Source organism: Acomys russatus, chromosome 14 (assembly GCF_903995435.1).
Source record: "Acomys russatus chromosome 14, mAcoRus1.1, whole genome shotgun sequence".
Lineage (NCBI taxonomy): Eukaryota > Metazoa > Chordata > Mammalia > Rodentia > Muridae > Acomys > Acomys russatus.
The window spans coordinates 36,525,648-36,553,203 of NC_067150.1; the positions used below are offsets into that span (position 1 = coordinate 36,525,648).

General features: G+C 44.4%; 1 protein-coding gene, 1 non-coding gene and 1 pseudogene across 2 annotated transcripts; 1 reads left to right on the forward strand and 2 right to left on the reverse strand.

Annotated features, from left to right (window-relative positions):
- Nucleotides 1–4,963: 4,963 nt before the first annotated feature.
- LOC127198042 (60S ribosomal protein L37-like) lies at nt 4,964–5,223 on the forward strand (annotated as a pseudogene).
- An 11,011-nt stretch (nt 5,224–16,234) lies between these two features.
- Nucleotides 16,235–23,198, reverse strand: Atp5mg (ATP synthase membrane subunit g). Its single transcript, XM_051156330.1, has 3 exons — nt 23,038–23,198; nt 17,621–17,781; nt 16,235–16,428 (listed from the first exon to the last, which is right to left on the reverse strand). The coding sequence occupies exons 1-3, from the start codon at nt 23,087–23,089 to the stop codon at nt 16,330–16,332; spliced, it is 312 nt and encodes a 103-aa protein (XP_051012287.1). The 5' UTR covers nt 23,090–23,198; the 3' UTR covers nt 16,235–16,329.
- LOC127198844 (U6 spliceosomal RNA) lies at nt 19,673–19,779 on the reverse strand. Its single transcript, XR_007831882.1, has one exon. It is a non-coding gene; the product is annotated as a U6 spliceosomal RNA (small nuclear RNA).
- Nucleotides 23,199–27,556: the final 4,358 nt, after the last annotated feature.

The window sequence follows — 27,556 nt, forward strand, 5'->3', positions numbered from 1 at the left end:
GATTGGCTGCATATATGCAAAAAACAAAAACAAAAAAAGCAGCCCCAGGAGCGGGCTCAGAGCTGGACCATGAGGACTTGCTGGCTGCCAGCCTCGTTCCATTCATTGAGAGACCCTGTCTCAAGGGAACAAACTGGAGAGTGAGAAAGTAGGACAGCTGATGTTCTTCTCTGGCCTCTGTGATCATACCGCACACATATACAACACACACACACACACACACACACACACACACTCCTCAGAATCGCAACCAGTTATCCTAATATATAAATACGTAGCAGGCATATAATACTCTGTTGATCATTAAGTGAACACGTGACGTGATGTATATAACTAGAGAGACGGCCAAAGCTACACGCAGAAACCCTGTCTCGAAAAACAAACAAAAAAAGGAAGGCAGGAAGCACAGCCAGACAGGAGACTCAGCTGGAAATGAGGAAGGGAACTGGAGAGGCTGTCCTGAGAAGTGCCTGCTTCTCTCTGTCAGCAGTGTTAGTCTTTCTTCTTTTGGGCCAGGCAGGATGGTGCGGGCCTGTAATCCTAGCAGGTGGAGGTAGAAGCAGGATGGGAAGTTTAAGACCGGCCTTGACTACATAGTAACTTCTAGACCAGTCTGGGCTACACAAAACCCTGTCTCAACATCTAAATAAATAGTACTGAGAAATGACTAAGTGGTTGAGAGCACTAACTGCTTTTTCAGATGATTCGAGTTCGATTCTTGGCACCCACATGGCAGCTCACAACGGTAACTCCAGCTCTGAGGAGTCCAGCCCTCCTCTGGCCTTCATAGCCACCAGGCACACATGTGGCACACAGACATACATACAAGCAACATGTCCATACACATACAATAAAAGTAAGTAAATTAAAATTCTTCATTCTGTTCTCTTTTTACAGTATTTTATTTAATTTTAATCTATGTGCATTGGTGTGAGGGTGTCAGATGTTGGAGTTACAAACAATTGTGAGCTGCCATGTGGGGGCTGGGAATTGAACCCGGGTCCTTTGGAAAGACAGGCAGTACTCTTAACCACTGAGCCATCTCTCCAGCCCCTTCATTCTGTTCTTTAATCTGATGAATTCATCTTCCGCATCATGAGGTCCGAGGCTGGAGAGACGACTTGTAGTATGTATTGCTGTTGCAGAGGACCTGGGCTCAGTCCCCAGCACTCATGTTGGGCAGCTCACAACTGTCTGTAATCTCCAGCCCCAGGGCAATCTTATGCCTCTGGTCTCTGTGACCACCCACTCTCATGTTCACACATAGACATATGCACAATTAATAAATATTTAAAAATAAGATGCGGGGACCAAGGAGCTCATGTAGGGTAGGGCGTTGAGTACTTTAGTAGGTAGCAGTGGGCCCACAGACTCTCATTTCAGTCTGACGTGAAATCCATCCAGCAGGAAGTGGCTCCATCCTCAAGCCATTCCCATTTTTATCACCCCTGCTTGTTCTTCCTTTGTATTGTCACGGCTGTGGTTCCAGGAACTGAAAACATTGTGTTTGCTCTAAATTACCTTGAAAAAGTTCACTTGATCTATCCTTACCAAGTAATGTTTGCTTTGTTTTTAATACAAGTTAAAAAATAATAATAAAGGGATAAAACTGACAATATTATCCCTAAATGAGATGTCTGCCTGTTTATATAAGTCATGCTTAAATCTACATACATGGTCTAAGACTCCCAGCAGCCATCTGGACAATTCTCTAAGGCTAAGAGGACCACAGCTAAGTTGATCTAATTCAGAACAAATTTTTATCCATAAGTGGGATGGAAAAAATCTAGGTGAGGATTAAGGTCATGGCCAAGGTACAAGAAGAGAAGGAAGTCTGAGTTAATTATAACCTAGGTTCTGCTGCCTTAATTCCAGGAAGCTGTCCCTTAGCTAGGTGGACAGCACGTTGATTGAGGGACGCTCTTAGAAGCTTGCTTTAGAGTTCTAGAGTTCTGAGATGTGTTCCATAGGGAACAGTGCCAATGCTGAGTGACTAGAAATCATCATTAAAAAAGAGCTTTGAACAAGGATTTGGTTATTTTCTTTCCAGCAATCATAACTGGCCTGAAAGATTTCCCAAAAGCCATCACTCTCAAGACCAGTTTGGTAAAGGCTTTGGCATGGTTTGGTTGTTTAAAGTGCTAAGAATAGCACCAAGGGCCTTGCATATACCAGGCCAATGCTATCGACTCAACATGTTATAAAGGGCTACGTTCCCAGCCCCTTGGCATGTTTTTGAATTTATATCATAATGCATACTTTTAAAACATTAAATTTGTTAACATTATGTGTGTGTGTCTACAAGAGTGCCACAAAATTTGTGCATTTGGAGGCCAGAGGACGATTTGTGAGATCTAATTTCCTCTTTCCATTACATGTGTTTCAGGGATGGACCGCTAGGCTTGAGGCAAGCTCCTTTACCTGATGAGCCATATTACTGGGCCCACTGCATTTATTTGTTTTTTTTTTTTTTGTTTTTTGAGACAGGGTTTCTCTGTGTAGCCTTGGCTGTCCTGGAACTTGCTTAGTAGACCAGGCTGGCCTTGAACTCACATAGATCCGCCTGCCTCTGTCTCCTGAGTTCCTGAGATTCAAGGCATGTGCCACCACCACCTGGCTATTTTGTTAATTTTTAAGACTAGAAATTATTGCCAGATGGGTGGTAGCAATAATCCCAGCACTTGGGAGGCTTGCAACCATCTATAATGAGATCTGGTGCTCTCTTCTGGTGTACATAATAAATAAATAAATCTTTAAAAAAAAAAAAAAAGACAAAGACTCTTTGGGAGACAGAGGCAGGTGGATTGCAGTATGTTTGAGGCCAGCCTGGTCTACAAAGTGAGTCTAGGATAGCCAGGGCTGTTACACAGAGAAACCCTGTCTAAAAAAAAAAAAAAAAAAAAAAAGACATTTGTTGTTGTTTGTTTTCTGAGACAAAGTCTTATAAGTCTCAAAGTCTCATGGGCTGAAACTCTATGTTGATCAGGCTGGCCTGGAATTCACGGAGCTCGGCCTGCCTCAGTCTCTCCAGTACTGGGATTAAAGGTATGTGCCACCACTTCTAGCATACTTGGCTTTTGAATATGGGTGCTGATTGAGCTATCTTCCTATTTTCAGCCCTAAGCCAGGTATAGTGGCTTGCTTCTATAATCTTGGAGGAGCCCCAGGCAGGAGGATTGCTGTGAGACCAGCCTGAGCTACACATTGAGAACCCCACCTCTATAATCCAAACCAGATAAACAATGATGTGCTGGCTTATGTGTGTCTTATGTCAATTTGACACAAGCTGTAGTTATCTGAAAGGAAGGAAGCTCAATTAAGAAAATGCATCCATGTGAATTTCATGCCAGCCTGGTCTAGGCTACATAGAGAAACCCTGTCTCAAAAAACAAAGAAAAACCAAAACAGAGAGAAAGAAAGAGAGAATGCATTGATAGGTTACAGCTGTAAGGCATTTTCTTAGTGATTAATGGAAGAGGGCCCAGCCCATTGAGTGGTGCTATCCTTGGAGAGCGGGTCCTGGGTTCTATAAGAAAACAGGTTGAAGCGGTCGTGGTGGCACACACCTTTAATCCCAGCACTCAGGAGGTGGAGTCAGGTGGATCACTGTGAGTTTGAGGCCCACCTGGTCTACAAAGTGAGTCCAGGACAGCCAAGGCTACAGAAAAACCCTGTCTCAAAAAAAAAAAAAAAAAAAAAAAAAAAGCAGAGCCGGGCGTGGTGGCGCACGCCTTTAATCCCAGCACTCGGGAGGGAGAGAGGCAGGCAGATCACTGTGAGTTCGAGGCCAGTCTGGTCTACAAAGTGAGTCCAGGATGGCCAGGGCTACACAGAGAAACCCTGTCTCGAAAAACCAAAAAAAAAAAAAAAAGCAGGTTGAGCAAGCAGCACCCCTCTAAGGATTCTGCATCAGCTCCTGCCTCCAGGTCCCATCCCGTTTGACTTCCTGTCATGACTTCCTCCAGTGATGGACTATGATCTGGAAGTACAAGCCAAATAAACCCTTTCCTCCCCAACTGGCTTTTGGTCATGGTGTTTCACTGAAGCAATAGAAACTGGGCTGGAGAGATGGCTCAGAAGTTAAGAGCACTGGCTGCTCTTCCAAAGGTCCTGCATCCAATTCCTAACAACCACATAGTGGTTCATAACCAGCTATAATGTAATCTGATGCCCGTTTATGGAGTGCAGGCAAAATACTGTATGCATAATAAATAATAAATAAATACATTTTTTAAAAAAGAAGAAGCAATAAGAACCTTCACTGAGACAAATGGCAGCGGAAAGCTGAGGACATGGGGTGGCATATGCTTGTAAACTCAGCACGTGTGAAGTGGGGCAGGAGAATCACTGTAAGTTGTGGGCCAGCAAAGATCTGCATAGACAGCTATCGCTTGCGATATGAGAGAAGCCCTGTCTCCAAAAAATTAAATTTTTTTTTTTTAAGATTTATTTAATTACATATACAGTGTTCTGCCTGCATATGTGCCTGCACACCAGAAGAGGGCACCAGATCTCATTATAGATGGTTGTGAGCCACCATGTGGTTGCTGGGAATTGAACTTAGGACCTCTGGAAGAGCAGCCAGTGCTCTTAACCTCTGAGCCATCTCTCCATCCCTCACAAGAACTTTTGAGAGAATTACTACTCAGTTCTTCGAGGCGCTGCCTCCTGGCGTGGGTGGCCGTGGGGCAGCTGGGCCAGATGACTTTGGTTGAGCAAACAAGCTCAGGGGCTCCATCCCTTGGCTTCATCACTTACCTCTGGTGCAGTGGGCGTGAAGTTTGGATGCCAGAACTGAAAATCAGTTTGCGCACACTGTTAATTGCAGCACTCGGGCAGAGGCAGGAGGATCTCTGTGAGTTCCAAGACAGCCTGGTCTACAAAATGAGTTACCAGAGTTACATAGTGAGACCCTGTCCCAAAAAACAACGAACAACTCTTTGGCCTCGGCAGCAGAAGCAAGATGGCGAGAGGGACGTCATCCTTTGGAAAGCGGCGCCATAAGATGCCACCTTCAGAAGTCCACCTGTGGCGAACGTGGCTACCCTGCCAAGCGCAAGAGAAAGTATAACTGGAGTGCCAAGGCTAAGGAGGCGAAACACAACCGGGACCGGGCGGATGAGACACCTAAAAATTGTCTACTGAAGATTCAGACATGGATTTCGTGAAGGAACAACGCGTAAACCCAAGAGGGCAGCTGTTGCAGCATCCAGTTCGTCTTGAGGATTTCAGTCATAGAATAAATGCTCTGATTTAAAACAACAAAGAAGCCCAGCATGGTGGCGCACGCCTTTAATCCCAGCACTTGGGCAGCAGAGGCAGGTGGACCACTGTGATTGAGGCCAGCTTGGTCTACAAAGCGAGTTCAAGACAGCCAAGGCTACACAGAGAAACCTTGTTTCAAAAAAACCAAAACCAAAAACAAAGACAACCCCGCCCCAAAAACCAAACAAACCAAACAACAAACAAAACAAAAACCAGAACTAAAGACATAAATAATGAAAGAAAGAAAATTAGTTTGTCATTGTAGGCTCTGGCAGTGACTTGAATATCGTATAACAAACTAATGTACATAAGGTAGACAAAGCTGTAATGAGGTTCAAGGTAAGGCAATGAGTGAACCCCCACTCTTAATGTTTACTTGATCACTGATGCTTTCATCTTCCCTCTGCGATTATGAGTGCTCCTACACTGGGTAGCAGCTCTTCCATGGTGTTCTTATTGGTGGTGTCTTGGAACGCTCACTTTTGTTTGAGACAGTATCTTAGAATGAACTATGGTGACTGGCTGGGATTGAACTTGGAGCAGTCCTCTTGTGGCCGCTTTCAGAGCGCTGGCATTATAGGTGCGTGCTATCACACTTGGCTTAAGTAACTTGTTTTATTGAGTTCCCTACCCTCTTGAGACCCAGAGTGAGATGACATCAGGGTAAAAATGCAGGCTGTCCTTAGGGGAAATGGTAGCTATTTTAACATGCAAGCTATAATTCCAAACCACACAACAGTATTTTAATTGCTTTTGGATTTGACAACACTGAAATTGGAGTTTTTGAAGATAATCTCTCTTGTTTCATGCAAGTAGCTCAGGGTATAATTCTCATCAAAGACAATGTATGGGTTGCACGTTGAAAACCCTATAGGGAAAAACATGCTGTTTATGACAGTTCTTTCAGCTGCACGGAGGATGTACCCTGAAATGCAGGCTTGGCAGAGAAAGAGTTCAGATGGTAAGTTTCTGAGGCATTCCAGGGATTTTCAGGAGTCTATTGCATAAGCAAGCCCTCTGTAGGGGCCCTTCAGCTGCCCACCTCCTGCCTCTTCTTCCTTCCTAGCCCTCAGGCAGAAGCGGCTCTGTGCCAACAGCCAGCAAGCCACACAGTGAATCAGGATCCAAATCTGTTCAAGTGCAGGAGGTTGAGATACAGGAGTGACTGAGCTGGCACCAGCTCGGGAGCAGTCTCAGCCTGCAGGCCGTCAGGAAGCGAGTCCCCCAGGCCTGCATCTCCCAATGTGGCAGACTGCCACCGAAGCCTGCTGTTTATCAGCCAGGGACCAAACACAGCAAGTACAGTCTGCTTCTCTCATATTTTGAAATCCTACTATACACAAGTCAGATACTGTGACAGGCTAGGATTGCAAAGGTGACTTGGATACCCTATCTTTCTTAAGCAGCTTACAGCCTAGTGAGGGAAATAAAGGTAAAACGGCATTAGAGTGACATGACGTGGGTTGTACAGAGCATCCATAAGAGGACAAGGGGACAGTTTGAAGAAATCTGAAAAGACTTCTCAAAAGAGAGGATGAGCTAGCTGGGCGTGGTGACACACACCTTTAACCCCAGCAGTCAGAAGCAGAGGCAGGCGGATCTCTGTGAGTTCCAAGCCAGCCTGGTCTACAAAGAGAGTCCAGACCAACCAAGGCTACACAGAGAAACCCTGTCTCGAAAAACTAAAACAAACAACAAAAACAAAAATGAAACAAACAACAACAACAACGAATAAGAGGTGATGAGCTAAAGAAGAGGAAACAGAGATGTGCCAAGGAGAGAAGAGGCCGGGACCACAGGCAGAAGGAGAAGCATTTGGTTTTTTTTTTTTTTGGTTTTTGTTTTTTTGGTTTTACGAGACAGGGTTTCTCTATGTAGCCTTGGCTGTCCTGGACTCGCTTTGTAGACCAGGCTGGTCTCGAACTCACAGCGATCTGCCTGCCTCTGCCTCCCGAGTGCTAGGATTAAAGGCGTGCGCCACCACGCCCGGCAGGAGAAGCATTTGTGAAACACAGATCCTGAATGGGTAAGTTGCTTTTACCTATCAATTTATACGAGTGAGTTCTGTGTGCTTGGAGCTTGTAATCTGCAGCACCTAGTTCAGGCAAAGTGTACCCACTTGCTCTGTTTGGTCCCTGGCTGATAAACAGCAGGCTTTGGTGGCAGTCTGCCACAGAGGGGACTCGCTTCCTGAAGGCCTGCAGGCTGAGACTGCTCCCGAGCTGGTGCCAGCTGAGTCACTCCTGCATCTATATTTATATGGGTGCAAACAGTGGTAGGTGTATAAATGATGTCTCGGAAGTGGAAGCTCTCCAACTGCTTACATTTTCTTAGTCAAGTGGGAAGCAAGATCGTCTGTTGATAGAAATAATCATGGCCTAAGGAAAAGAAGTACAATATGATTGGCAGGTCTTACGGAAGGGCTGTCTCAAGGTGATGGTTGTGAGTATAAAATGAAACTAGTTGTCTCAATGGTTTCCTCGAGCTCCACTTAGCTTCATGGGTGAAGCACAGTGCAGTTAGGCGGTTGGATTAAGCCAAGGATGTGGTTTTGGCAAGTTCCATGGTGAGAGGCAAGGGGGTTGAAGGTATGCTGAAAAGAATGATAACCATGGACTATAGCCTATAAATAAGTTTGGGAAGTGAGGGGAAAGCCAAGGTTATGGAGATCAATCTGCTCATAGTCAAAGTGTATTCAAATAAATGTAGTTGTTCATTGCAGGGGTCAGGCTGGTAGGCGGTTTGAAAAGGATGCTGGTTTCCTAAGGACACGGAAGCAGTGCTAAAGGAAGATGAAAGGCGAATTGTTGGGAGTTTGGAGAAGAGCTGAGATAGCCTGGGAGCTTTCATTTCTAAGGTCCTTGGTGAGGGCTGGCAAGATGGCTCAGTGGGTAAGGGAGCCTGCCTTTCAGTCTGGAGACCTGAGCTTGATCCCTGCAGCCATATCTTAGGAGATAACTCCCACATGTTGTGCTCTGAACGCCACGTGTTACACAAACATACAAAATAAATACATTTCTGTCTATGTTTTTTCAAGACAGGGTTTCTCTATGTAATATCTCTGGTTGTCCTGGACTCACTTTGTAGACCAGGCTAGCCTCAAACTCACAGCGCTCTGCCTACCTCTGCCTCCTGAGTGCTGGGATTAAAGGTGTGTGCCACCACATCTGGCTAAAATAAATGATTTTCTAAAAAGATCTTTAGTGGTAGGGTTGCTGCAGTGGTTCAGGGACCTTTTATTTTATTTTTTATTATTTTTTAAATCAATAACCCACATATATGCTGAAATTGCCAAGTAGAAGTGGTTCTTAACCTTTGGGTCTCAACCCCCAGAGGGTAGCATATCAAATATTTACATTATGATTCATAGCAGCAAAATTACAGTTATGAAGTAGCAACAATGAGGAACTGTATTAAAGGATCACAGAGTTAGGAAGATTGAGACTCACTATGTTGTAGAGTAACAATGAACCAGAAGACAAAATAGCCGAGAGAGAAAAGGGAGTGACCTGGTGACATGTAGGCAACCAGGGGCGGCCGTGTATAATCACATGACTTAATATTTAAAAACTAATTTAAAAAACGAGGACTGATTAGAAACTGTGTGGCTAAACAATATTTGGCAGCCAAAATGGTATTAAGGCAAGGTCAAAGGTAGATTGTCAAGGGCCATGCAAATGAGTGTTCTAATTAGTGTGGGGAGCAGGTGCAGGCAAGTGCACTGCGAAGGCATGGCCCTGTTAGACTGTGTTGGTACTCATCGCAAGAGTGATCACAATCCTGGTAGAAATAAAAATCAAACTAATTAGGGAATAAGAAGCCCCACAATGCAATGTAGCATTTAGGGTTAGGAAGCTTAATATCTAAAAGACAACCAACCTTAGCATAGCTTGAGAGTAGAACAAAACAGAGTTGAGACTGTATGAAAGCAGTACAGGATGAGTGGTGGAGATACACATCAGAGAGGCCTACAAGGGGACCATGAGTAAAGCCGGGACACACACTACAGTAGCACCACTGCATGGACCCTACTCATGACCACTGCATGGACCCTACTCATGACCACTGCATGGACCCTACTCATGACCACTGCATGGACCCTACTCATGACCACTGCATGGACCCTACTCATGACCACTGCATGACCCTACTCATGACCACTGCATGGACCCTACTCATGACCACTTGCATGGACCCTAATCATGACCACTGCATGGACCCTACTCATGACCACTGCATGGACCCTACCTCATTGACCCAACCTGCACTGGACCCTACTCATGACCACTGCATGGACCTACTCATGACCACTGCATGGACCCTACTCATGACCACTGATGGCCCTACTCATGACCACTGCATGGACCCTACTCATGACCCACTGCATGGACCCTACTCATGACCACTGCATGGACCCTACTCATGACCACTGCATGGACCCTACTCATGACCACTGCATGGACCCTACTCATGACCACTGCATGGACCCTACTCATGACCACTGCATGGACCCTACTCATGACCACTGCATGGACCCTACTATGACCACTGCATGGACCCTACTCACCTGCATGACCTACTATGACCACACTGCATGGACCCTACTCATGACCAACTGCATGGAACCCTCCTCCATGACCACTGCATGGACCCTAACTCATGACCACTGCATGGACCCTACTCAGACCACTGCATGGACCCTAATCATGACCACTGCATGGACCTACTCCTTCTCTATGACCTACTCATGACAATGCATGGACCCTACTCATGACCACTGCATGGACCCTACTCATGACCACTGCATGGACCCTACTCATGACCAATGCATGGACCCTACTTATGACCATTGCACGGACTCTAGTTATGACCACTGCGTGGACCCTACTCATGACCACTGCGTGGACCCTACTCATGACCACTGCATGGACCCTACTCATGACCACTGCACAGACTCTAGTTATGACCACTGCGTGGACCCTACTCATGACCACTGCATGGACCCTACTCATGACCACTGCATGGACCCTACTCATGACCACTGCATGGACCCTACTCATGACCACTGCATGGACCCTACTCATGACCATTGCACGGACTCTAGTTATGACCACTGCGTGGACCCTACTCATGACCACTGCGTGGACCCTAGTCATGACCACTGCGTGGACCCTAGTCATGACCACTGCATGGACCCTACGCATGACCACTGCATGGACCCTACTCATGACCACTGCATGGACCCTACTCATGACCACTGCATGGACCCTACGCATGACCACTGCATGGACCCTACGCATGACCACTGCGTGGACCCTACGCATGCTTCATCACTTACTATCCACAGGTCCTAGTCAGTCTTCACTGTCCCTCCATCTCAGCTCTAGACCTGGTAGGTGGGTCAATCCTGTATGTAATGTGCCTTAGAGAAAGTGCAGGGCTAGTACAAGTGCTTTAAAAATATATCACCAGGCATGGTGGAACACACCTGTAATCCCAGAACTCAGGGAGGCAGAGGCAGGCAGATTGCTCTGAGTTTGAGGTCAGCCTGGTCTACAAAGTGAGTCCAGGACAGCAAGGGCTACACAGAGAAACCCTGTCTTGAAAAACCAAAACCAAATCAACACACACACACACACACACACACACACACACACACCAAAAAAAACCCCAACTAAACAAAAAACACAAAACAAAACAACAAAAACCCAAGGTCTCACTGTGTAGCCCTGGATGTCCTGGAACTCAGTTTATATAGATCACAGATTTCTACTTGTCTTTGCTTTCCAAGAGGCATGGACTAGCTAGCATGCCAGCTTGTTAAAATCTTTTTTCTCTCTTTCTTTCTTTCTTTTTTTTTTTCCTGAGACAGGGTTTTTCTGCATAGCCTGGGCTGTCCTGGACTCACTTTGTAGACCAGACTGGAACTCACAGTGATCCACCTGCCTCTGCTTCCTGAGTGCTGGGATTAAAGGTGTGTGCCACCATGCCTGGAAAAATCTCTTTTCAAATAATTTTTTGATTTTTTTACTGTTCTTCAAATAGTAGGATCTTATTTATTTATTTATTCTGGTGTTGGGATCAAAGGCAGGGCCGTGTGTATGCTAGGCAAGCAAGGTCATTACGCTACATCCTCAGCGCAGTATCTAACAGCCTCTGTCTCTCTGAGAAAGGATCTCACTGTGTAGCTCAGACTGGACTTGAGCCAGTGGGTAACCTAAGCTGGGCTGGAGCTCTTGATCCTTCTGCCTCAACCTTGAGCCCTGGGCTTAAAAAAGCTTGCCACCCACCTGGCTGAATCCAGTCAGTGTTTGGAGTCAAGCATCCCAAGTTGGTCTCAAACTTCTTCTTCTTTTTAAAAATATATTTTTATTATTAAACTTTTGTTTTGTTTTGTTTTCGAGACCTCCTGGAGTGCTGGGGTTATAGGTGTGCACCACCACGCCTGGCTGGTCTCAAACTTCTTATGTGGGCAAGCAGGATTTAAAACTTCTGCTTGTCTTTTCCCCACCTTCAAACGCTGGGATTACAGGCCATGGGACACAGGCCTGGTTTGTGCAATGCAGGAAAGCCAGCCCAAGGCTTTGGGCATGTTAGGCAAGAATTCTATCAACTGAACTATATCTCCAGCCCCAATCCAATCCTTTTCCTAAAATATATATATATAATTGTGGGGCCTGGAGAGATGGCTCAGAGCATAAGAGCACTGACTGCTCTTCCAGAGGTCCTGAGTTCAATTCTCAGCAACTACATGGTGGCTCACAACTATCTGTAATGTGATCTGGTGCCCTCTTCTGGCCTGAAGGCGTACATACATTATATAAAAATTGTGTTGGCAGACAGGTACAGCTAAGACATGTGGAAGTCAGCGGGCAATTTGCAGGAGTTGGTTCTTTCCTTCAGCCACGTGGTCAGGTTTGGTGGCAAGTACCTTTGGCCACTGAGTCATGTTACTGGCTCCATGGTATAGCGCATGCTGGCCTCAACCAGGCAGTGCAATTCCTTTTTTCAAAGACAGAGTCTCGTTATGTAGCTCTGATTTGGAATTCAATATGTAGACCAGGCTGGCCTCAAACTCACCTGCCTCTTGCCACCAGAGTGCTGGGATTACAAGCATGCACCACTACACCCAGCTCCAGGCAGTGCAATTCTCAATATAGCTGCATAAAAGATATTTCATGTTCTTCTCAGCATTCTGGCTTAATCTCTTGCTACTGCCCTCTCTCCACTGCTTCAGACACTCTGGCATTCTTTCACCACGATGTCAAAAATTTCACAGTGCTGATTTTTCTCTTTCTTTTCTTTAAGGATTTATTTGGGCTGGAGAGATGGCTCAGAGGTTAAGAGTAATGCCTGCCTGCTGGCCGGGCGTGGTGGCACATGCCTTTAGTCCCAGCACTCGGGAGGCAGAGGCAGGCGGATCGCTGTGAGTTCGAGGCCAGCCTGGTCTACAAAGTGAGTCCAGGATGGCCAAGGCTACACAGAGAAACCCTGTCTCAAAAAAAAAAAAAAAAAAAAAAAAAAAAAAAAAAAAAGATTTATTTTATGTGCATCAGTGTTTGCAGTGTTTGCCTGTATGAGAGTGTCAGATCTCCTGGAACTGCAGTCACAGACAGTTGTGAGCTGCCATGTGGGTGTTAGGAATTGAACCCCTGGGTCCACTGGGAGAACAGGCAGTGTTCTTAACCCTGGAGCCATCTCTTCAGCCCCCTTTTTCTACATTAAGACAGAGTATCAATGTATTACTGGCCAGTTTCCTTGCTATATAGCCAAACATGACCCTAACTTTTTTTAATAGTCCAAACTGTCTAGATTGAAACATTCCATCCTACAGAAAAGCTTCTTCTTCTTCTTCTTCTTCTTCTCTTCTTTTTTTTTTTTTTTTTTTTTTCCTTTTATTGAGACAAGGTTTCTATGTAGCCTTGGCTGTCCTGGACTTGCTTTGTAGACCAGGCTGGCATTGAACTCACAGTGACCCACCTGCCTGTGCCTGCTAAGTGCTGGGATTAAAGGTGTGCGTCACCACTGCCTGGCTTCAGGGAAGCTTCTTAAGGAGGAAGGTAAGCAACTCAAAAAGAGCTTTAGGAAGTCTCTGAAACTGGCCAGATTCACCAGGCCTCTCCCTGCTAGTGTAAACAGTAAAAGATGAGAGTCCCCCTAGACTGAGCTGCTGCCTGGAAGAGATTGAGACTACAAGAGGCTAACCAACTTTTGAGCTTCCTGCAAACAGGCCCCCAGCTTGTGAGCTGTTAACTGATGAGCCTTCTCTTCTAGCCCTGACTTTGACGTTTTGCCCCCAAAGGACTTATTATGTACACAGTGCTAAAGAGGGCATCAGATCACAATACAGATGGTTGTGAGCCACCATGTGGTTGTTAGGAATTGAACTCAGGACCTCTGAAAGTCAGTACTCTTAACCTCTGAGCCATCTCTCCAGCCCGATTGTGACCTTTTGACCAGCCAGTTCCACTTTCCTTGTTGGCATTACAGATGCCCACTTGTTTTTGTTTCTCCATAGACTAGCTTTGTGGTTGATCCATACTCTGTTCCATTCTTCTTGGGTTGCATTCTCCTGCTTTGAGACTGGGGCGCCAAGGAGCCTAGACTGGCCTCATACTCTTGAACCTCCTGCCTCAGACTTGAGTGATGCGACTGAGAGCAAGTATGCCTCCCTGGTTTATTTTAGGTCATCTCCAGACCACCTCTCTTGATTCATCTTCTCAAAGTAGCCTACGTTAGCCTCTTTCAAGTTTATCTTCCAGGGTCCTCATCTTAAAACCAAACTGAGCTCTCAGACTAGGGAACAGTGTTAAACAGGTTTCTATGTTTAGGACTCAGCACACATAAACAACTGAGGGCACACATAGAGGGCACACACAAACAACTGAACAGCAATGAAAAAGAAAAAAGAAAACCCACCCAGTACTCACAAACTCCATGAAACTCTCAACAAACAAGATTATGTGGAAACGGTAAGGACAAGAAGCCTGGTGAAATCTATAATCCACCGATCACTATAAGCAGCCCTCTGCTATTTTAATCTAAGAAAATCCAGACACACAGTGTGAGTCATAGAGGTGTGTTGTGGGGTAAGGAGGATGTAGTGGAGTAGAAACTGTTTTGTCTTCTGCTGTGACTGTTGCTTTAAAAAAACGAGCATTACAATTTATGAACCACCTAAGTTTCTGTATGTTACAACAGGCACTGGCTGATTTCATACCTTTTTTGTGTTTTTTTTTTTCCTTGTTAATTTTACTAGTCATGCACTACATGGAAAAGAAACTCACCTAAATTGCCATAGAAGTATCTGTGCAGTTCCTTGCTATATTTAAATGACGAAATACTTCTGGAAACAGGGTGGCCTCAGTTTTGATCACCTGTGTTCCTTTGAACATAACTTATTTTGGAAGAGTAGCAGTCTCCTTGGAGACATCTCTAGAAGAGCTGTGCCATTTCTTCATTAAGGTATTGGAGCTGTGTTCCAATTAAGATGTAAATGTGAGATTGAGAGGACAAAAGCCAACACTACTGAAGGATCAGTGCTGTACTGTGGACCACATACTTTGTAGGGTCTGCAGCAAAAGGCAATACTGGTCTCTCCTCTCACACCCCACAAGCCACTTCACGACAAACTGATGCGATTACTGTTTATTTTAGGACATAACACACCACTTAAGACCCTTGGATGACACTGCTGTAACCATTATCTGCTGGATCTTACAAAGCTATCAGTCACAACACCAGATTAAAACATCCCAGTTATTCTTTAAAGAGAGAAACAGGGTCTGTCTGTGTAGCCCTGGCTGTCCTAGACCTGAACATGTTGACCAGAATGGCTTTGAACTCAGAAACCTGCCTGCCTCTGCCTCCTGCGTGCTAGGGTGAGAGGTGTGTGCCACACCAGACCATCCCAGTTACATGGCTCCTTCACACTGCTCTACTGTCCAAGATGTTATACATCCAAGAATACTCCTTTTTCTTTCTTGAGGGAAATATTCAAATTGACAAGTACCTCCAGCATCTTTACAGAACTGTTGAAAAAGAATCCTATTTTTTTTTTTTTGTAATTTGTTTTTGAGATGAAGTCTCATATAGCCCAAGTCGGCCTTAAACTCCTGCCCCTCCTACATACTTCTTTTTGAGATGAGGTTTGATTATATTATATGCTTAGGCTGGTCTTCAACTCCTTGAGTCAAGTGATCTTATGACATTCTTTTCTGTTGCTGGGTATATGCCACCACTTCTTAATTTTGGTCTCTCTCTCTCCCTCTCTCTCCCTCTCTCTCTCTCCCCCTCTCTTTTAGAGACAAGAGTTTCATTGTATAACCATGACTATCATGGAACTATGTAGATCAAGTTGGCTTCAAATCTACCTCTCAACTGCTAGGCTTTCAGACATGGGCTAAGCTTGGCTAATGTTTTTTGTTTCTTAGGTTTGTTTTTGGACACAGGGTTTTCCCTGTGTAGCTCTGGCTGTCCTGAACTCACTCTGTAGACCAGGCTGGCTTCGGACTCAGAGATCTGCCTATCTCTGCCTCCTAAATGCTGGGATTAAAAGCGTGCACCACCAGCTGGGCGTAGTGGCGTCCGCCTTTAATCCCAGCATTCGGGAGGCAGAGGCAGGTGGATCACTCTGAGTTCGAGGCCAGCCTGGTTTACAAAGTGAGTCTAGGACAGCCAAGGCTACACGGAGAAATCTTGTATTGAAAAACAATAACAAACAACAAAACAAAAACAAAAACAAAAAAGTGTGCACCACCACCTCCCGGCATTGGCTAATGTTTTAAACCTGTCAATTCAAATTTTACTGTCATATTCATGTACCAGGCGGATATGCTCACATTGGCCTTTTCTAACTGCAGGTTGAACAGATACACATTTAAACCAATGTAGCAAGGCCAAAGACAACTCAACTTACTCTCAGGGAGAAAAACTATGACTGTTGTATTTGACAGAGAAAACACTGCTATTCACAGCTAGTACTTTATTTGGATAGCAGTCTCATTACACATGGTCCAAGAATACCCAAGTAAGAGCTCAAAATCAGATATTAAAAATTGGTCTTCAAACATCATAGCCGACAATACCACGTTTGCCTATGATCTCTCCGACATAAAACCACATCCACACCTCAGTGGCCACCAAGCCATTCAAAACAGCTTCCTGGAAAAGAAAAAGCACAAATTTTAAGGCACTTTAAGAAACAAACAAACAAAAACCCAATACATATTTGAAACTATTCTCTCTCAGGATTGGCAGAGAATATAAGGATGCCATTTAAAACTATAGCAAAGATTTTAGCCCAAGCCAGGAATTACTGACATTCATTGTTCAACTTCTAAGAGCCTAGAACTTTCAATTTTGTGAGGCAAACGGGTCTGAGCTTATAAACTCTTTGAAAGAGCTCTTTAAAGACCTGAACTGACTTAACCCTTTCATTATTAGTTTATGAAACACTTTATGGGCTCTAATCAACCCACACCCTGGAAGTGGCTCACACATTAGACAGGGCATTCATAGGAAGGCTTGTTTTTGAATAAAAACTTCTGTCTCTCAAAGATGAAGGACTCTTCTCTCCTCTTATACCCCACTTACTCCATTTTTATTAACTACTATTTAGTTTAATACTTTTCAAGTATTCAGTATCTATTTTATGTTCCTGACCAAAAAAAGAAAGAAAGAAAAAACCCACACATGGTTCCACAAAGCATTGCTAGATGCAAACACAAAGTTAGATCTAGAAATTCAAGTTCAGAAAAAAAAATACCTTTATAAACAAATTGGACCCTTCTACTACTATTAATAAAAACATTTCTGGAGGTCAATTTCCTCCTTCAGTTATAGCAGAGGCTACTGAAGTCTCCTGACTGTCGCCTTGCCCCAAGCGAAGGGTCTAGCCCTAGCAGTTACTAGATACCAGGCACTTAAAACTCAAGTTCCTTTAATCTGCATCCAATCTGAAAACCCAGACTTTGGCATTTTTGTTCCCTAGAGGGCTTTAGCTGAAATGAGGATAATTCTAGGACTAAAAAGACAACAGGGCAGCAAAGGCAGCCATCAGTTATAATACACTAGCTGACACTAGGAAGGAGAGCAAGGTTCCCAGTCATTTAAGATGACCGACCTTTTTGCTCTAAGACCCCAACTAGACCAAGACAAAGAACAGCTGAATTACTTCTGTCTATATTACAAAATAAGTAAAGAAGGTGTCTTTGCAGCCAAAAAAGAGATTATCTCTCATTATGTTGGATTCTGCCTTATTGGAAAACAAATATATTAATCAAAAGAACTGGAAAAATCCCCAGGGAAGACATTTTCAATCACAAGCATACTTTTTCATTTAGTGCATAGTTACCTTAACTGTAAGCTGTTTGAAGCTACCAGTTTTAGCACTTTCAATTATTTTTTTTATGCTCTGAATAGCTGTAGGGATTTCAGCAGGGGTTGGGGGAACCAGCTCAACCTTGGCGTACTGCCAAAATGTGGCCAATCGAGGCTTCGAGTAAGTCACGGCAGCTGGAAAACAAAACAAAACACAAAATCCAGGGTGAACTCACTAGAGATGGAAAGAAGCAGATGTGTGGGCTGGACACAAATATTTATTCATGTATCACATCCACTAACTGCTTAGACTGAATGTGCACTCGCTGTGAAGTCAGAGCTGCTGCTCCCTGGTAACAAGAGGCTTTTAAAGACGCAGAACACCTGTGTCACAGGGACACTCAGCCAGGCAGGAAGCTCTAAGCCGTCAATTATGCCAGAACTCACTAGTGGCTAGCTAGTACTGCTATTCACCTCTGAATGGTAAATCTAATTAAGTGTAAAGTTTCTCGTAGCTAGATTTGAAAACAAAGACAAAGCAATTTATTCATTTTTCTTTGTAGAAACACTGTATCTTGAAGAGAAGGGGTCCAGATGCGGAAGAAACTATGTAAAATAGCATTTTTTGAACAATAAGAGTGTGGCTCATCACAATATTGGCCACAAGTCCAGATGGAATTATACCAATTAGTATCCATTTTTGGTATCCTTAGCAATATGTGCTGGCTTAAATCTCTCTTACCAGAGCACAGCTGCTCCCCTTCCAAAAACTGCACTCATAATAAAAATAAAACTTACATTCATTGGTAAGGGCATTAAAAACTCAGAATCTATGCTAGGTGGTAGATTCTTTAATTCCAGTACTGGAGAGGCAGAGGCAGGTGGATCTGAGTTTAAGGCCAGCCTGGTCTACACATTGATAGCCAAGGCTACACAAGAAACCTCGTCGAAAACAAAACAAAATACTCCCTAGAATCTGCTATTAAGCTGAAGTTCCTTGATGTAGTCACTGTTTCCAATCAATGAACTCAGCAGGAGAAATAATGACAAAAGCAGCACAGGGTCGTGGGGTATAGCGCAGTGGTAGAGCACTATGTGCAAGGTTCTGGGCTGAAGCTGTAGCAGAGACAGAGACACACAAACCGAGGAGAGCGATGGACATAGACACAGCGACGTCTGGTGGGAGGGGCAGGAGTCTGATGCTACTGGAGTCGAGTTACGTGCATGTACATAGAGCGGCATAAAAACACCAGTCACTAATTAATCATTCTCATTCTCTCACGCCCCCTCTGTCGCCCTTCCTCTCTCTTTCCCCCCCTCTTCGCTCTCTTCTTTTTTTCTTCTCCAACTCCCTCCCCCTCCCCCCCCACCCCATGGAACTCACTCTGTAGATCAGCCTGGCCTCAAACTCACAGTGATCCGCCTGCCTCTGCCTCCACCTCCTGAGTGCTGGGGCTAAAGGCTTATCCTTACTCTTATTTTAAGATTTACTTTATTTTGTGTATGAGTGTTTTGCCTGTATGTATGCATATGCACCATGTGTGTAGTGCTCACACAAATCAGAAGAGGGCACCAGATCTCTGGAACTAGAACTGTAGTTTCAGTTACCAGAGCAACATGTGCTCTTAACTACTGAGCCATCCTTCAGGCCTAGAAACAAGTATTTATAGACACAGAGTAACATGCAAATCCAGGTATGTGTCTGAATACCTGCTGTGTTTGCTAGTTTTGTGTTAACTTAACACAGGCTAGAGTTATCTGCTAAGGAGGAACCTCAATTGAGAAAACACCCGTACTAGTTTGGCCTGTGGTGCATTTTCTTGATTGGTGACTGATGTGAGAGGGCCCAGCTCACTCAGGGTGGTGCTACTCCTGGGCTGGCAGTCCTGGGTACCATAAAAAAGCAGGCTGGACAAGCCCTGCGGAGCAAGTCAGTACGCTCCTCCACAATCTCTGCTTCGGCCCCTGACTCCAGGTTGCTGCCCTGACTTCCCTAGATGATGGATTTCAAGCCGTAAAAATGAAACAAGTCCTTTCCTCCCCAAGCCACTTTTGGTCATGGTGTTTTTGGTTTTTGTTCTTTTTTAAAAATATGGAGTGCTTCATGAATTTGTGTGTCACCCTTGCGCAGGGGCCATGCTAATCTTCTCTGTATCGTTCCAATTTTAGTATATGTGCTGCTGAAGCGAGCACTGGTTATGGTGTTTTAGCAGAGCAGAAGAGACTAAACTAAGATGCCTATCCACTGAGAGGTTTGAAATGAACTATAGAAGCAAGGAATAAACCTGGCACCTAGATGGTAATTTGTGAATTCTACTGTTTAATAAAAGGAAACAGGGCTCCTTGGAGAAATTGCCAAGTCTAAGGCTGCGCAGAGAAAACAAAAAGATGATTCATTATGTAAAACAAAAAACCAAGGAGGCATGTCAGAGGGGGCAGAGGTGCCAAGACCTACAGCCAGCCAATGATGGCAGCACCTCAGCAGTGAGTGACACAGAATCAGACACGAGAAGCACGAGTAGACTGAAGTGGGTCAGTGCAACGTACAATTGAAAAACTAGACCTACCAAAAGACCCAGATCTTTCTCACAGAATTCCACCTAAAATATGTAGAAGATTGACCCACCCACCACTCTAACAGAAAACCCTCCTTCTGGTAACTTGCTTGTAAAGAATAGTTGTGGGTCAGGCAGTGGTAGTGAACACCTTTAATCGCAGTACTCAGGAGACAGAGGCAGGTGGATCTCTCTGAGTTTGAGGCCAGCCTGGTCTACTGATTGAATTCCAGGTCAGCCAGGGCTACACAGAGAAACCTCGTCTTCAAAAACCAAAACCAACAAAACAAAACACAAAAAAGTTGCAGGCTCAAAGAGCATGCTGGACCTAGATCCGCTTCACACGTGAGCGGCAGATGTGCAGCTTGGTCGTCATGCTGGTCCCTTAGCAACTGGAGCAGGGCCGTCTCTGAGTCCGCTGGCTGCCTCTGCATCCCTTTCCCCCAGCTGCTCTGCCTTGTCCAGCCTCAGTGGGAGAGGATGGAAGCTCTTAGTGACTTGAGTGCTAGGGTGGCTTGGCTCCCATGGGGGAGCCTTCCCTTCTCTGAGGAAAAAAAAGGGGCGGGACATGAGGTTGGGACTGGAAGCAGAGGAGGGAGGGGGCTGGGATGGGGGGGGGGGGGGGGGGGGAGAGGAGAATGGCTGTAGACACCAAAGAAGACATAGGCTGTCACCACTATTATGTCGTTGTAAAATAACACTCTGTTTTTGAGGCTGGATGTGGGGATGAAGGTAGGAGAAGAGGGGTAATGTGTTCATGTGAAAATGACTAAAATTTATTGTATAAATGTATGAAACTGTCAAAAAATAAAAGGTGCAGAAAGCGAAAACAATAGTTTTACAGTGGAAGACCTTATTTAGACCGAGAGGGGTATGAATATCATGAACCCTCTAACATGTGATCAGGGTGATTCATCTCTGTGATTCTTCCTAAAATTCCTAATTCCAGGCGAATCACTAGAGACATCTAAGATAACCAATTTGGGGAACATTCTTCAGGGTATCTAGGCAGATACCTTAAAGTGGCTGAATCATCAAAGACCAGACACAAGAAAGAGGAGACTGGAGAGGCATGGTAACTAACTGGAAGATAACACCCTAGATTGGGACCTAGAATTCACAGAGACTAGTGGAAACACTGGTAAGACCCACGTAAAATGTACAGCCTAGCTAAGGGAGAGGAAACACTGGCCTCTCTGGGGGCGTCTGATGATAAAGTTACCAACTTCTATACGCTACATGCCCTAGGGAGCTTAGGTGAGAGATCTAGTCAGTAATCACATTCACATTTGATACAGTGGCTGGACAGCAAAGTTCCTTAACATTCGGGCTCCCTCAGAGCCTTCCTTTTTCTTCTGGAAGAACAAGTTACCTTACAGGTACTACAGTGGAAAGGGTTTACCTTGGCAATGTCTTTTTGGATTAAGCTGGGCACCGTGGCACACGCCTTTAATCCCAGCACTCAGGAGGCAGAGGCAGGCAGCTCTCTGTGAGTTTGAGGCCAGCCTGGGCTACAAAGCGAGTCCAGGACAGCCAAAGCGACACAGAGAAACCCTGTTTTTGTTTTTGAAAAATCAAAAAACAAAAAACAGCCTGAATACAAGCTACCTAACAGACACAAAATTCACAGAGCTAGGAAGATATTCCCTACGAATTACTAAACAAAAATAAAAAATAAAATAAAATAAAATTGCACCTCAAGCCACTGAAGCCTTCTGGTTGTATTAACTGTAGTAGCACTTTGCTACAGATAGCCTGATTATCTTAATAAAGTGAAAGATGAAAACATGAAATTCTTTGGAAAAATGTGGAAAATGGCTCCCTGGGAATCTAGGGTTCCCCAGGAGGGAATCCAGTATTTATAAAGTCTGACACTTTTAAGTTTTTCAATAGCTCATTATTGTTTGGCTGGTGACAGAGGGGAGGAGAAAAGGAATTACTAAGTATCCAAAGACAGCAAAACAGGCTCAAGGAGCGTTACATATTTTTAAAAATCACTTTCTATTCACATTTTAAAACCAAATCTAAACATTTAGAAATTTAGCTATTTAGAAATCTGACCTTAGGGGCTGGAGAGATGGCTCAGTGGTTAAGAGTACTGCCTGTTCTTCCAAAGGACCCGGGTTCAATTCCCAGCACCCACATGGCAGCTCACAACTGTCTGTAACTCTAAGATCTGACACCCTCACACCAATGCACATAAACTAAAAACTAAATACAACATTCTAAAAAAGAAATCTGACCTTAAACCACTTACTTCAATACAGAAAAGAAATGTAAATTTTACCTTCCACTTCAGAAATACTATAATTTGCTGTTCAGAAAACTGTACCGATAGACTATACTGCTCGGGTTGTGACTATGCAGTGTTCATCTGAGATACAGCGGTCTGCCAGACTTTTCAAACTAAATAAGCCCATGAATGCCAAGCCATCGTGATTAAAGACGGCTTATGACAGACGGCGCTTCCTCTGCTGACTGGGGCAGGGATACTCATCCCCACCTTCCAACTTCCCTTCGTGGGGCGCAGAGCTCTCTAGGACCCGACCTGGACCGTAAGCAAACACAACCTTCAAAGGTCTCTTATCCGTCTTAAAAAAATTTCTGATGACTTTCAAACACTTCGCTGAGACCCAGGCCACCTATGAGACCTGTTTCCGTCCTCCCCTTCCCAGCAGTCCTGGGGGATAAGGGGGCGTCAAGGCGTTCGCGGCGGAGTGACACCGGCCTTTTCCCCACGACCCTCTTCCGGGCCACGGCCGGGACGCTGCAGCTAGTGAGCCCTGCGAAGCCAGGCGAGGCTGCGGCCTCCTAGCGGCTGTCCCACCGCCCGCGGGCCCCCTTTGTGCCGCAGCACACTCCTTTCCCTTACGAGCCTCCCCAGGCCCGCGCTCACCGGTTGCCAGCGCCGGAGCCTTCTCTACGAAGTTACGGACGAACTTCGCCATGGTCTAAGGTGGAAGGTCCGTCTCCCCGAACGGCCCGCTGAATGTCACCCCCGGAAGGACCCGCGGCAGGACCCCTGCCCCACTCTTCCAAGGTCAAGCTGCCCTTCCTAGTGCCTGCTCAAAAAATACAGGTATCACTTCCGTTTTTGTGGAATCTCATTAGTATTTTATTTTGTTCAGCACAAGTAAAAATGTAGATATGAAAGAAATGAGGTAAGATAACATGTGGAGAATAATAGAATTACTCAGGAAACAGGCATAACTTGGGACAGCTATTCACGGCAGCCCAGAAGACCGTTGAGGTGAGGAAATACGCATGCGTCGTTGGTTTTCTTGGCTTGATTTCCACTTTGCTTGCGACAGTTTCGTAGCTTTTCAGAGAACATGAAAATTGAGTCTGGAAGGCTACTCGGGATGCTTGTGGGCCGAAGTGTTTTAGAGGTATAGCAGGTCCAAGGCCGAATAGGAGCTTTAAGGGGACATGTAGGCGTCACATAACCCAACTTACAAGACTCACCCAATCAATACTTAATTGACTTTTTAAAATCCCATTTCCCCAAACAAGTCACAAGGAACTATGCATACAGGAGGAAGAAAGTCACATGTATTGAGGGTGTATACTATGTCTGGCATTTTGTAATTCAGTGGAAGCATGCTTTGGGTATTGTCCCCTTAGAGACCGAGATTCCTAAACGGTCATCATATAAGGAGTATCATCAGAGTTGGAAGATACAGAGAGGAACATAAGATTAGGCATGATGCTGATCTGGGAAGACTTAGAGATCACTGATGTCTAAGAAGACATACACATTCCAAAGGGCTGAAACTTTGACATTATGACTTAAAAAAAAAAAAATCGATGTAGGAAGGTGACATTTGATGAGAAGGACAAGTTCTGGAAAAGCCTAAGCTTTAGAAGTAAAACTGATTAGAACCGGGAGCGTAGAGTCAAGGACATTTCAATGAGGGAAGAGACAAACTGCTTCACAATTGAAGTCAAATTAAGGCAGGAAAGATAACTTGGGTGGTGAAATCCACACTAAACCAGCATCCAGGACCCTGAGGATTGCAAGTTTCAGGTCAGTCTGGCTAGGGTGACTATGTATTTGGGGGGAAGACAAGGAGCTAACTATCCAGAATGCACTGGTGAAGAAATATGGAAGAGAATGTAAGTCAGACAGCGCAAGAGGGATGTGGAACTGAGGAGAGACTGAAGCTTGGAGAAGGGGAATTATCAAAACCAGGGTACAGCAAAGGAGGTAGAAGATTAATGGGGTCTTCCCTTACATGGGGTTATGGGAGAAAAGTTTCAAAGTGAGGAATCTGATGGATGCCACCTGAGTGTAAAAACTAAGTGGGAGAATTTCAGATGAGCAAAGCTAAATGTCATGTCTTAGGGATGCACAGAGGACTTGTGGAGAAGGTTGGAGCCCATAGGTTTGTGATGGCAGCATTCTTAAGATTTTGCTGTTTTCACCCAACAGCTGCCTGTCCTTAGATACCGGAGCAGAGGCTAATGGTTAAATTAACCCAGGCTGAGATCCTGCATGTCATAGGCATAGAAACAGGGAATAAGAGCATGAGAGCAAATTATTAAAAGGTCTGATGTTTAGGCTCGATAAAGTGAAGCCATAAGGGAGCTAATTAGGTGGAAAAGCATTCCTTGAGACTTGTCTCCCGAGGGTAGCCCTAAGATCCCTCTAGAACAGAGGTTCTCAACTTAATGCTACAATCCTTTAATACAGCTCCTCATGGTGTATTGACCCCCAATCATACAATTATTTTCACTGCTTCTTTATAACTGTAATTTTTCTTCTGTTGTGAACTGTAATGTAAACATCTGTGTTTTCCAATGGTCTCAGGCGACACACAGGTTGAGAGTTGCTGCTCTAGGCGTCTATGGTAAGACTGGTTAGGTGAGCCAGGTCATACACATTTGCTAGTACTTTGCCTTTGAGAAAGTGTCAAAATTTGCTAGGTTGTCAGAGAGACTTTTGAAACTGTCACTAGCTTTTTCTTTCTGTGGTGAAGGTATGGGGACTGAATTTAGCCAATGTGTATGTGGGAAAACTCTCTACCAAATTTTACTTTGAAACATCTTGATAAGATGCCTGGAGTGGCTTTGAACTCACTAGGTAGCCCTGGCAGGCCTTGCCCTCCAATCGTGCTATCATTAGTAGCTGGGAATACAGGCACGCACTACTGTATCAGGCTGCCACTAGCTTTTAGTGCTGTAATAAAGGGATAACAAAGGTGCTAAGTCAGGTGCTCATTTATTAAATACAAGTTTTGAACAAACACCCCCAGGCAAGTTTGACAAGAAGGAACCTTCCTGGAATGTTTCAAATACAGTTATGTTGATTTTGATTTCAGTCAACCTTTTTTGTGTTCTGTTCTTCATTTTCTGTCTCTAGGTTCTTTTCCCATTTAACACTTAAAACATGTACCCCATTTCCTCCCGGTGCAGCATCAGCCTGTCTTGTAAAGGAACAGTCTTAGGGTTTGCCCAATGGCTGCTTAGCAACCAGAAAAAGCTTTTGTAGAGTGTGGTACCGTGCAGCAATTGGCACCTTCACCTCTACTTCTCAAGTGTCCCTCACCTTTCACACGCCATGGAAAGCAATATTAAACAAACAGCTGCTTGAACTCTAGATTTCCAAGTTTAGTATTAGCCTCTTGGTGAGTTATGAGCAATAACAGCGCTGACTGAAGTCTTTCCTTTCCTACTTGAGCCAAGTCCTCATGTAAAACTAGGTATGTCGGGAAGTCTTGCCAGGGTTACAGCTGCTGCTGAGTTCCAGACAAGATACCCCTTTACCTTTGCAGACTCACATATGCATCTCACTGGACAAGGCTGGTAGTCTAATTTAGAGTTCTTTTTTCTAGATGTTTTTAAATCAGTTCACAGAAAGAAAGAAAGAAGGCACAGAGGACACTTGGTTTCCTTACCAATAGTGGCCTGAAGCTACACTCTTGCTTTTGTGATACAGTATTCAGCAGCAGCAGTGGCGTCACAGCCATTCATAGTAAAGTTTCAGAAGAGCTTGAAAACAAAACAAAACACAAACTCGCCAAAAAAAGGCTTACAATCTGAAGGTTTGCTTCAGAAGTAGAATACAGACAGACACTGGAGGTGGCATAGAGGTCATTAGCTAGAGGCTGCTTGGAGCGGCTGTCTTCTTGAGGGTTTGTACCCATTTTCTACTTGCAAAACTCTGGTCTTCCCTCTTTTTCACATACAAGCAACCTATCACATTAGCTTTGGGAAAATAAATGCAGCAGCTAGAAGCTTATTTCATATGCAGTCCAATTCCAGAGAGGGAAAGAATAATACACACGTAAATTAAGTTTTTTGAAGAAAAGAAATCCTGTCAACCTGTACCAAAGGCCCCGGGCTAGCATTCTGGCATTTACAATGTGTCTTGGCTTCCCTGTCCACAGACAAGCACAGCAACAGGTAACACTTATTTCATAGCCAGAGTGAGATGCTCTCTGGTCAGGTTTTCCAGTTGATACCGTGAAAAAACACACAAAGGACTTGTGTTGGAATACTGAAACACTGCTTTTGTGACAGTAATGTTCTGGAAAGGAAGCCACCCTCTTGTCCTTTACACCTCTGGGCTGAGATTGGGACTGATAGAAAAACACCTCATGGAGGACTGAGTCTCTAATAGCAAAACAGCTGGAGAAGTGGGACTGACCCACTTACTAATTAGCCAGAGCTCAGCTGACTTAAAATGGCTTGTGGACAGGATCTTGCCCCAATCTTTACTTTGTTAATTGATAAACTAAGGCTCGATGAGAAGCAGCTCTTAGACGCCAGGTCACGGCCCAAACATTAGCTATATACATTTCATAGTCTTAGAATTTTACTTGACTAGAATGAATATGTGAGAAAACATTGCCATGGACTTCATACATCTTACCATGGAGGGCACGATATAAGTGGTACTCAATTAAATGAGACCAATAAAAAAAAGGACACAGTATCTGTGTATAACAAATACACACTGAGATGTACTGCAGTGAGTGTCCTGAAGTGACATTTTCATAGATACAATATTTATTGCCTATTTTTTCTAGGCCTAGTCCTTGGAGCACAAAAGAGAAAAGGGTCCAATAGTTTCTTACTTATCCTCTTACTGGAGGTTTCAACCACTAGTGTCACTCATTAAAAGATGGCACAGCTAAGTTTTTGGTAGTGAGAACCTCATAGGAGTATTTGTGATGGTATCTTTAAGTTACAAGACAATACAAAATTAAGAGATACCAACAGAAGTTGTGTAAGGTTCCCCCATCTTATCCATCAGCCAAAAATGTATACACATATGAAGGTATTTGCATTTATCTGGAAATTTACTCTGTAATATTACAGAGCTATAGGAAGGACAGGGGTTTAAGTCCACACCTTCCGGGCTAATAAATAAACAGGATAGCAGGGCTTTTGGATGCAACTAGTGGTCACTG